At 45.5% G+C, this 12,400-nt stretch overlaps 1 protein-coding gene across 2 annotated transcripts in view; it reads left to right on the top strand.

Annotated features, from left to right (window-relative positions):
* ANKMY2 (ankyrin repeat and MYND domain containing 2) overlaps positions 1–12,400 on the top strand; it is a 187,642-nt gene that overhangs the window by 14,864 nt on the left and 160,378 nt on the right. For both annotated transcript variants that reach the window (XM_078663774.1, XM_078663775.1), the window contains exon 2: positions 8,164–8,228. In XM_078663774.1, the coding sequence (XP_078519900.1) occupies positions 8,164–8,228 (65 nt within the window). The remainder of the gene's footprint in view (positions 1–8,163; positions 8,229–12,400) is intronic.

The following is a 12,400-nucleotide window of genomic DNA, read 5'->3' as shown; positions in this document are numbered from 1 at the left end:
AATTTTTGTCTTGGTAGTCATTTTTAATCTCACTCACCTGTTTACACCATAGCACTGCACCCCATCAGTACCATTAAGACACACTTGGGCTAGAGTTTATCTTTGGTATCCAGTTTCGCACCATCTTTTTCTTGACCGGACACCTCCTTTATTTGTTGTTACCATACAGTGCCTGCCACATGGTTCAGGGATAAGTAGGGACAGTCCCTCTACGCCTGCCTTTTCATGACAGGTAAACCGCCATGAAACAACCGGTGGGAAGGGACATCGCAACTCTACAGCAGTGCCTGGCAGGCACCGCCACCATGGTAGGGTCAGCGGAACCTCCGGTGGTCAGACTAGCTCCTTGAGCCCATCGGATCTATGGCGGTCGCAACCACCCCCCACCATCATATTGCGATGGGCACGTAATGCTGGGTCGGACGGTGGTGGGATTGCAATTTATGGGCTGACAATGGCGGTCCCACCGCCATCATAATATGGCCCTTGTCTCAAGCACACATTTAGCAATATATATGCCAAACCTAAATCCTCACATTCACATGCATGATTATTACTAATTAAAACCTGGTACAAGAGCATAACTTAAAGCATGAGATTGATGATTCAAAAATAATCAACTGGAATTAAATATTTTAGCTCAAAGAGTGCCAAACGAACACCATGACAAATTAGGAAACTAATGATTACAATCCTCACAAAAATCAGGAGGTACAAAGGCCAATTCATGTTTTATGTCTTTGAAAAAAACGCATTCCAATCGTCTATACAGTTTTATCTAATTCAAGACACTGCACTCAAATGCTATTTTTAAACAATTCATATGTTTGAACTTGGTCTACAGTGGGTAGATCCCGAAATTAATTGTTGTGCAAGGAATTTTCAACTACTCTCGGAGTCTGAAACAGCAATCAATGCCCAACGCCATTCTCAGTGTACTGAGCCCATTCTTTATATATAAAAAATAAACGGGAGGTGTAAACTGTCGGAAGCGAGCCAACTAGCTTGTTGGGACGGGGATGAGGCAGAGTGGGACCATCAAGACCAAGTGATGTGGCACTCATCCGCAAGGCGAGTTCTCCCCAGAAATGTACTTGTGGCAACAGGGTCATCAATATAACCGCACTGAATGAGTAAACTCAGGACACGGTGCGCTATGGAGGTTAGAGCCGTTAAAGAATCAGATACAGGTGACTAAGGAGGGCGGAGAGGGACCACAGCCCCGATCTAATCAGTTCCACTAGGGCAGGACCCAAAGAACCAATTAGTGCTGTGGGGAGCGGAATGAAATGTAACAAGGCTGAGTTCCAATTCGCTTTCAAAACCCCCTAAGAATCCAACTTGAAACAGTTCAAAGAACATCTTCTGGAGAAAAGTTACATTGCTTACATACATACATTTTTTTTTTTTAAACTGCTGGAGGCTTTCACAACTACTGCACCGGAGCTGCCGCCCTAGGGCGCTTGCTACAGTAACTACCGCATACAAAAGTCCCTCACATAAAGAGACTAACATTTTGACATGCAAGACTAGTCTAGTTCCCCTCCTCCCTTATCCCTGCAGCCACCAAACGTATGAACTGCAATGTCTACCGAAGACTGACTGCCTCCAGGTAAACTTTGATTAAATAATAAGTAATTTCTTGATATACACGACCGAACAAGTTTGTGCCTAAACAAAATGAAAATGACCCAGAGACCTCTGTAGCTCTCACAAAAGCAGATCAGGTAGAGTCTTGTGTGTGTTTTTTTTAAAAAAGCAGGTGTCTGGGGCAATCTACGGCATTATAAATTGTGAGCCAAGTCAGAGTGTAGAGCTAAATTAACCACAATGCTATCAAACAACAATTAGCAACCTGTGGTAAATTAATTTACCAATTCTAATCAAATAAGCTGGGAAAGTCGTGAAGCACTACCTGCGAATATATTTTCCATTAAGATATCTGTAAACTCAGTGACTGAAGCAGAGTCAACTATCTGCCCCAACACCTGAGCTCTCTTAATACCGAAGGCAGCCGTACCCAACGCTTTGAGTGAGCTCCCTTCACAGCCAACAACTTAAACATCTGTCTCCTTGTCGCTCTACACAGCTGTATTGATCTGTGCGTTTTGTTAACCATCGACATTGCACCGTCAATATAATTTAAGAGGGAGCACTGGAAATGCAATAGGTCTCGCAGCATTAGAGTTTGTGCTTTTAGAATTGTTTATGTTTTTGTTTTTTTATCTTTAGCATTTTTGTTTCCTGTAGGCAATGCTAAAGAATTACAAAGAAAAAAAGCCATAAACAAATCTAAAAGCTCTAACTCAAATGCTCCGAGACCTATTGCATGCACCCATTCAGTTGTTGTCTCAGCTGAGTCTGCCAACTAGACAACAAAGTGGAGGTGGGGCGGTTAACTAATGAGGCAGTAAAAAAACAAGACGGAGGGAAGGCAGAGAAGGGGAGGGGGGAGGCTAGATGGAGAGCTCTATTCCTCAGCAGATTGGCTTGGTACACTGTCTGGTGATTAATGTACGACCTGACCTCCGTTTTTTGGCCGTCATCCTTTCCGGTTGTATGGGTTGCTGATAGTAGAGTCGATGTTGAGCCGTGGACATGAGCCACTCTGGGAATTCAAGAGCCTACTTTTCTTCAAGTCGGTAACCCTGGTGACCGAAATACCTAACCGACAGAGGAAGCCTGATATTGAGAAGACACACAGGATACAATCCATTGCGGGGTCGGGGTGCTCTTTGGCGAGGGAGGAGGAGGGAGTTAAGCACTGCAGGACTGTCGAGTCACGGCCTGCGGCCGTGAATAAGTCAGATGGCTGTGAAGCAGGGGGCGGGGCAGCGCTGGGGGAGGGTGATTGATGCCGGGTCAGCGGAAGCCTTTGATGTGGCTTGGCGGCCGTGGAGAATGACTCTTACCCCAGAATGCGGGTTTTAGATTTAACAGTCTTCAACCTCCTAGCTGATAATTGTACATGTTCTCTGAACATTTAAATGATTGTTGCAACCCAGCTCATGGTATCCGCGACAATACAGTTGTAAGAACTGAAATACTGTAAATGCAAGCCCCAGTTGATGGAAATACTGACAGTCAAGAAGCGATTAAAATCTCCGACTAGGTGATTCAGTTAGATGGCACGGTGGCTAAACGTTGCACATCATTCCCCATAGTAGCTCACTAAGTTGGTAAGGGTGGTGCTTAAGTTATTCTGTCAATGTAAATGTGTAGCCCTACTTATATCCTTGCAGAATGTCCCGATATCGTTTTTAAATTCTGGTCAACGTACATAAGAAGTAGTTTAATTAGCCAGAGACACCAAGAGTGTCTTCCGTCGACGAGCTAGGCATGTTCACGACTCTCGGCAGTTCATTCCAAGTGAGAGAATCACATGAGTCCTCGAAAAACAAAAACATTCACATAATAAATCCGGATCCAAATCAAGTCCTGCAGCTCTGAATAGTGCAAATACATTATTATTTTATTGTTTTGAACGTTTGTGCATGGCGTTTCAGCATGCTTGCTGCAGTGTTATGTGTACACGCTGTATCCTCTTCACGGTCCTAAGATAGCCTGTACTTTGAAAAGTAAATCCCCAGGAATGTCGTGTAACAAAACAAGCCTTTCACCGTAACACGGCTGGCAGGGGAGGGGGCGGAGAGGGGAGAGGTGCGACACGGCAGTAGGAGGAGGAGGGGGGAGGAGAGTAGGGGAGGCACGGCCTAGCGGCAGGCAGGCACGGGAGGAGAGGAGGAGGGGGGAGGAGAGTAGGGGAGGCACGGCCTAGCGGCCGTGCAATCAAGTAGTGAGGGGGCGGAGCTGGGGGAGGCTGTGAGAGAGAGTAGGCAAGGCAGGCGGCTGGGGGCATGTGCACGCGCTTTTAAGCTCAATGCACATGCGCATTGAGCTTAAAAGTCACGGGCACTGCAAGGAATCGCCACGATTCCTTGCAAGTTAGATAAAGTCTGGATGAGCCCCTATAGTCTCGCTTGCTCGATGCGCATGCGCATCGACAGGCGAGACCTAAAAAGGTGGGTTTTAAGTAATTTACGAAAACAGGTATAATTGGGGCAGAGTCGGAGTGAAATCGGAAGGGAATTCCACAGTGAGGGAGCCAGGAAAGAAAAGCACAGACCTCCATGCTTTTTGCGTTTATACCTAGGGGTGATTAGTAGGTTATGGGCAGTGAAGCGGAGGGCTCTTGAGGGGATATGACGCTTTAGGCTGGAAATGATGAAAGCAGGGGCAAGATCAATGAGAGCCTTAAAGACAGTGCAGCCCAATTTAAACATGCAGCGGGAGGCCACTGGAAGCCAGTGCAATCGCTTCAGCAGGGGCGAGACATGTTGGTGTTTGGGCTGGTGGAAGACCAGTCTTGCCGCCTGATTTTGTACCAGCTGCAACCGATGAAGATGGTAGGCAGGTATCCCAACATAGAGGGAGTTAGCGTAGTCAATACGCGAGATGACAAGAGCCATGATGACAAGTATGAGGGCTTCAGTAGTAAGAAACCTACGAATTTTGCAAATCCTGCGTAGATGTAAAAAGCAGGAGGATGTAACAGCATTAATTTGAGGCCTCATGGACAAGTCACTAGGTATAATTACACCTAGGCTTTTCACCAAGTTGACGGGACAAGGCGGAGGTCCGAGAGAGGGGGCCAGAAGCTGGAATTCCAAGGGTTAGCTGACCCTCCTATCAGTACTAACTCCGTCTTGTTGGGATTGAGCTTCAACTGACTGAAATGCATCCACTCAGAGATAGCAAGCATGGTGGATTGAAAATTAGCACGGGAGGAGGGGGAGGGATCGACAGGAAAAATCAACTGTAAATCATCTGCATAATTAAAGATAGTGACCGGAGTGTGACGGAGAGAAACTATGAGAGGTTGCATATAAAGGTTAAACAAAAGAGGCGAAAGAGCAGAACCTTGAGGAACACCACAAGAAAGAGAGAAGTAGGGGGCAAAGAAGGTGGACAGATGAGCTGACTGGGAGCGCTGGTGTAAAAAAGACCTGATCCAAGTCAGGGCCCTGCCCTGAATACCCGCATTATTGACACGGTCGATCAAGATAGCAGGATCGACCGTGTCTATGTAAATGAAACTGTAATGCAATACAATGTTATCATACCCGGTATTTAGGTATTAGACCTCAGACTAAATGCGCTATCATACACAGCATCAATCAACGCCACAGCACCACTCAACGCCACAGCACCACTCCACGCCACAGCACCACTGCACCCCTCAACGCCACAGCACCCCTCAACGCCACAGCACCCCTCAACGCCACAGCACCCCTCAACGCCACAGCACCCCTCAACGCCACAGCATCCCTCAACGCCACAGCATCCCTCAACGCCACAGCATCCCTCAACGCCACAGCATCCCTCAACGCCACAGCATCCCTCAACGCCACAGCATCCCTCAACGCCACAGCATCCCTCAACGCCACAGCATCCCTCAACGCCACAGCATCCCTCAACGCCACAGCATCCCTCAACGCCTCAGCACCACTGAACGCCACAGCATCACTCAGCACCACAGCATCACTCAGCACCACAGCATCCCTCAACTCCTCAGCACCACTGAACGCCACAGCATCACTCGGCACCACTGAACGCCACAGCATCACTCGGCACCACTGAACGCCACAGCATCACTCGGCACCACTGAACGCCACAGCATCACTCGGCACCACTGAACGCCACAGCATCACTCGGCACCACTGAACGCCACAGCATCACTCAGCACCACTGAACGCCACAGCATCACTCAGCACCACTGAACGCCACAGCATCACTCAGCACCACTGAACGCCACAGCATCACTCAGCACCACTGAACGCCACAGCATCACTCAGCACCACTGAACGCCACAGCATCACTCAGCACCACTGAACGCCACAGCATCACTCAGCACCACTGAACGCCACAGCATCACTCTGTGCAACCATTCAACAACTGGTTCTAATATGTTCTCTCAATGTTTCACGATTTATTACAAATGTCACAAAAAGATGTTAATATTTCACTTCTGTTCTTGGATTTTCATCACAATAAAATACACTGAACATAATCTTCCCAAAAGTTATTTACAAAAGTTTAAGCTATTGCCATTATAAATTACAATAACTTTTATTTAAGTATTAATTATTAACAAAAATAAAAGCCATTGTTATTTGTAATATTAATACATCTAAGTCATGTAAATACAACACATATTGCATTAGAAATGCTATCGGTGTCACGTTTGCGAAAGTTAAAACTATTGGCATTGTAAATGACAAAGCTATTAATTTCGCTATTTTCAAAACCAACACATAAATAAAATATTTGTCATTTACAATACCAATACCTCAAACTTTCCTAATGCGAGACCTATTGCATTGCAAATGCTTGTTAAACTTGGTAACATTGTTTGGTCATTGGTTGCACCCATTAGTACCAATTTAACACCCACCTTTAGCGGTGGGAACAGAAAGTTGACTAATCCAGCTTTTCAAAGGGCCTTCCCACATGCGGCAAGATGTGTTGCTGCATTTTTAGTAACTTTTGAACAGTTTGAGATAGAAAGCAGTTTTGTCGTTAAATTCTGTAGATTATGCAGCAGATGATGGATTATGTGGCTAATGCATATTTATGCAGAAATCGCCACCACCGCACAATCTGATAATTCCAGGGGCCCGGCCTAACGTGCAGCATCAGACTGGGACAGAAAGTAGGCCGTGTACCAAAATAAAAGGGGTCCCCATTAGTGAGTTAGTTAGCTGAAAAAGTGTTCCATGTTTGCAAACTAGGGCAGTTTTCAACCAGTAAAGACATGCAGTATACGTTTTCAGGTCTCGGCCTGCCAATGCGCTTGTGCATTGCTGGCGGAGATTATAGTAAGGGCAAAAGGACAGTCTACCAACGGCAGATCACGCACAGTTCATGTGAACTATGCGCGTGCACAATCCAGCTACGTCACAAACCACCATTTGTCTGTGCCTCATCACACTTCAAAGGATCCGCTCCCCACCCCGCCTGCACATCGCACTCTAGCGCTTTCATCCCTGTCACTCCCCCTCTCCTACTTCCCCTCCCACCTCCCAAACAGCATTGAGCTGCGAAGACTTGTTTTGTTTAGTGTGCCCGGGCACATTTTTCATCCCAATCCAACCCTGGCTACAATAAACTTCATTCTACACGTTCCTGTGCCTCGGGTTCCCTGCGTCATGACAATGGTGCATTCAGTCTGTGTGTTAAAACTAATTCATAATTTATGTTCGTCAGTGGCTGTTGAAAGGACCGGCAGTACGTTTTTTTTTAACTACATTCCACCCTCCATAATTGATCACATTTCTACCCAGTGAGAGTCATGGAACAAGTAAATATTTCCCTTACTCTCTTCTTAGTTTAGAAGTGTGCAGTAAACTGTTGCTGCTTGTTGTTTTTAAGCAAGCTTCCCAAAACTAAAACGCCGATTCCGAGCAGGTTCATGTCATATGCTTATGGGATCTCTGTACAGGAGTATAAGGCTTGAAGTACCTTCAGCAGGAATTGACGTATTTGAAGCGCATTTCTGTAAGATGCATGCCTTCCTCCACACCTATTCAACTCCGTCCACCCAAGACTTCTCCGGTGCTTGATGTTCACAGTTCTTCTTTCGCAGCCTCCGCGCCGCAGGCTGTATACTACTGCCGGCTATTAGTTATTAGACCTCCACATCCTTGGATCTTTGAACGCACTCACCTGCGCCCACGGATTCAGTCCGTCTGCCTCATCCTCACCTCTGAGGCAGAACTACCGCGTTTAGTCCAGTATAGTCCGACGAAGTAGGAGCTAGGTATTGGTGTTGCCATTGGGTCAACAGTATTGTACTGGCAGTGTAATTTCATACCTGTTGTTTGACTTCTTTTGTTGTTTTTGAAAGTGTTATTTTTCCCAGGCATTATTTCCAAGCGTATATGATTAAACCCAAGTCCAACTGAACACTATTTGCAAGTTTAGATTTGATCTAGTACAGACCTACTAGATTGGACGTAAAAGGATTGATTGTTTCTATTCTTTAGGAAATCATCACAACTGATCCTTCCAAATAAGTCTTTTATTATTAATTCTATGAATCTGACATATGATGAACTCTTTAATTTTCTTGATTTGAAAATCTTTTTTTTTGTTTTTTTTAAGGAAATGTTCAAGATGCTGCAAGGTTATTGGGTGACAAGAATGTTCGTGTCAATTGTTTGGATGAGGTATGTTGGAAGTGTTTTTTTCCTATTTACGTCTTTATATCATGTGATGTGTATTTGAAAAGTTTTGCACATATGAACAAATGTTTTGAGGGATAATTTGAACACAGCTACATTGATGCCAATTACTGACCTACTGAAATACTTGCTCACTTTGAAATATAACCAAGTGAAGATCAAGACTCCTGGACTGACAATCTAAAACCCCATATTCAACCTTGTTTCCACCATACATTTATGTCCACCACCTCTCTTAGATTTCCTCCTACTTGTGCAACAACCCTTGTCTGGAGTGGCTCTCTCACTAGACCTAGAGAAGGCCTTTGACTCCTTCTGCTGGTCCTATCGCCAGGGTGTCTTGAGGCGTTTGGGGCAGGGGCCAGAGCTCTACAGTTCGATAGACCTATTGCACAAGGACCCGATTGCAAGAGTGTGAACTTCTAGAGACATTTCAGTACCCTCCGGGTTTGAGGCACCCGGCAGGGCTGTCCACGCTCCTTTTTGCCCAGGCCGTAGAACCACTGACTGGCCTCTTTAGACAACGAGGTCCACAATGGGGTATATGCAGTGGCGTCACGTGGATAATTATCTCACTTTATACGGGTGACATATTGGTATTCCTTAGGGACCTATCTCGTGATTTGCCAGGGGTGATGGAGGTCTAGATAGCTTTAGCATGGCCTCAGGCCTGCGACTGAATTGATGCAAGTCCTGCCTATTTCCCCTTTAGGGAATCCCTCAAGACAAGCGCTCCAGCCTATTGTGACTGTTTAACATCTTCTGTTATCTCACTTGTCACGGAAAGAGCAAGTGCACATCGTTCTGTGCAAAGGATATCTAAACGGTAGTCCAACGAGAGAGTGAAGAAATTCACTAGAGGTGACAGAGCGGGAAGGACAGTTAAGTATAGAGTGTCGTGCCTATTGCATTCGTGATAATGACCATGTTTCCGTGTATTCCCCCACCTCGTGTGTGCTTGGTGACAGGAGTTAGCTCAAGTTCTGGGCATGTTAACCCAATTAAAAATCATGACTAGATCGAGACAATTAAGTTACAAATGCGTTGCGAAGGTATAGCATGCCAATTCTTATGCTATTTTTGGATAACAACATATGACCAAATTAAGAGCAATGAAAGAAAAAGAAAAAGGAGAGCAGAGAAAAGGCAACATCTGGTCGGTCTGACCCATAAATCAAATACAGTTGAAGTACACGATACACTAGATAAAAAGATATTGTGGAAATTTCCAGTTTTTAAAATAAGGTGATGGACATCTATTTCCACCACATTGTCACACAAGTATTGCTGATCATAGAAGATAATCCATTGCTTAAAGACTATGTAATCATCATGAGTAGGAGTTAAATTGAATATATACACTAAAAACTGTGACATACATCAAGTCTGGTTCCAAGGTACACTAAATGTTATCGCTTGTTCAAACAAAAATTGTAACACAGGGGAAGTAGAAAGAAACCTCTAGCATGTAACATTATGGTTCCTTTTGAAACAATAAGTGTATACAGGACATATGAGAGAGGATATGCATACACACTGTGATGGTGTTCGCGTCTTTTACGTTGCACACAGTGCAAACTCAATTCCAGTTTATAAAATTACAGAATTGCATGTCAATGTGAACTGTTGGAAGAAAAACATGTTTATGATGTGCTTCAATAGAGTTCAGGTACCAAACACATGTGGAACTGACACTAATTTCTCAGAAAGTATTGCATTTCATGATCAAAATTGACGCTGTGTTCAACTGTATGTAAACGCATGATCCACATCGACTCAGTGCGTCTAAGTCGGAGTTCCCTATTCCCACCTCGTAAGTTGGACTGTGTCGCATCCATACCAAAAAAAGTACATTTTTCTCTACCCCCTCTGATGGACAAGCGGCAGCATGTAATGCTATCCGGTATTTCGGGTCCTGTTTGTGTATGGCTCTGATGTGTTCCATAATTCTGTCGTTCAATGGTCTGATGGTGCTTCCAACATAGATTTTACAACACATGCATTCTATGATGTATATGACGGACCTGGTGGTGCAGTTGATGTTGCACCTGATTTCATAGTCTTTGCCACCAAAATCTGTAAAATGCTTGATGCCATGTTTGGCCCATCTGCACACCATACAGAAGCCACATTTGTAGAACCCCAGAGTGTTAGGTCTAAGCCAAGTCGTTTCCGTGATCGTACATGGTACGGTGGGGCCTAATCTACTCTTCAAGGTCCTTCCCTTCCTGAATGTGATATGCGGATGATTGCTGATGTGGTCTTGGAGACATTTTTCTGATTGCAAGACGCTTTGGGCACTTTGCCACTGCTATTCAGTGCCAAAGTGCAAGTGCTCCCTTTGTAAATTGTTGTTATGGATTGGTGTTTCTATGATTGGCTGATTTGATTTACTAGTCAGTCCCTAGTATAGTGCACTGTGTGTGCCCAGGGCCTGTAAATCAAATTCTGCTTGTCGGCTGCAGCACTGATTGTTACACCCACCCAAGCAGCCTGTAAATGTGACTCTGGCCTGCCATGGCAGAGCCTGTGTTCAGTCTGCTACTGCCATGTCGACCTGGTCAGTGCACCCTCTTGCCAGGCCCTACCCTTCCCTTTTCTTATATTTTAGTCACCCCTAAGGTAAGCCCAAGGCACCACTGTGGGCAGGGTGCAGTGTATGTGAAAGGTAGGACATGCCCTGGTACCTGTTGCATGTCCTGGTAGTGAAATACTGCCAATTTCGTTGTTCACTATTGCAATGGTATCTGTTCCCATAGGTTAGAATGGGGAGTTTGCTTATAACATCTTATAAACAGAACTACCCCAGGGAACAAGGTAGGAAAATAAAGTTTAGGGTGCCTGAACTTCGAATGTTAAAATGCATCTTTTAGTGACAGTGATTTTTACTTTCTGTGTTTGAAAATACCACTTTTAGAAAGTAGGTATTTGCTTGCTTAGCCACCCAGTGTGCCTCTGCTAGGTTTGTGTATTGCATGTCTGGCTTTGGATAACAGGGGCGGAGAAGTGGCTCCAGAGAGTCTGAGTCAGGGCTGGGCTGAATAGACTTGGGCTGCATTTAGAGTAGGGGAGGAGATTTCCTTTAATCGGAATGGGCCTAGTCGGCCTTCCACAATGCTGTCTCCACCTCCTGCCAGGAAGCTGCACCAGAGAGGACAGAACTGGGTTTGACCAAGCACAGGGCTTCTCTGCCACCAGTGAACAAATGATTTTGTGGTATAAATATTGGGGCCCAGAACTTTAGATTACTTCTGGGAATCAAGAAGAACCTTACCCAAGGAGAAGAGCCTGAGAAGCTGAGGAGGAATACTGCCCCTGTGCTGTTTGCTGCCTGGAGTTGACCTGCAGTGGCTACTTGCTGCCAACGAAAGGAGAAAGGACTTTGCTGTTTGCTGTGTCTCCTGCGTGAGGAAGATCTCCAAGGGCTTGAAACTGACCTTGCCTCATGTTCTGAAGTCTCAGGGACACAAAGAATTCATCACCATCTCCCCTGAACGTCCTTGCTGGGAGTTCTGATCTGCAAAGAGGTGCCTGCTGTTGTTTTGGACGTCTAGAGACTGTTTTCCGCTGGGAGCGGAAAAATCAACGCAACACGAGAAGCCTGATGCATCCGTACCCGTTTCCGATGCATCGCCGAAGGAACCGTCGCAGCGCCTGTTGCGGCTTGAGAAATCGCTACATGCCGCATTGAGTGCAATGTTTTCCGTAGCCTGAGATCACCGCACCGATTCCGACGCAAGCCCTGCTGTGCGGCTGCAAGAATCCACGCATGGTCCTGGATCATCGCATCGCGGCGCCAAGTCTGTCGCATTGCTGGGGGAGGTAGTAAGAAACCGACCTATCACCTCCCCACACAGTAAGAAACCAATGCATCACCTCCTCTCCGGTATGGAACCAACACATCACCTCCCCTGTACAGCACTAAGGAACCAATGCATCACCTCGCCCGGGGCAAGGAACCGACGTATTACCTTCCCTGAGTGTAAGGAACCGACACATCACCTTCCCTGCTGCAATTTTGTTTTTGTGCGTGACGCATCCAAGGTACTTTGTGTGAAAAGTGTTGCATCTGCAGTTTGCTTTGAAGTGAACTATTTCTACCATTTTAAAGTCATATCTTTTTACTGTATTGTGGATTTTTGTTGTTTGGTTTAGAT

Source organism: Lissotriton helveticus, chromosome 10 (assembly GCF_964261635.1).
Source record: "Lissotriton helveticus chromosome 10, aLisHel1.1, whole genome shotgun sequence".
NCBI classification, from domain to species: Eukaryota; Metazoa; Chordata; class Amphibia; order Caudata; family Salamandridae; genus Lissotriton; species Lissotriton helveticus.
The sequence above is the reverse complement of the archived record's forward strand: the minus strand, read 5'-3'. Positions and strand labels throughout refer to the sequence as shown.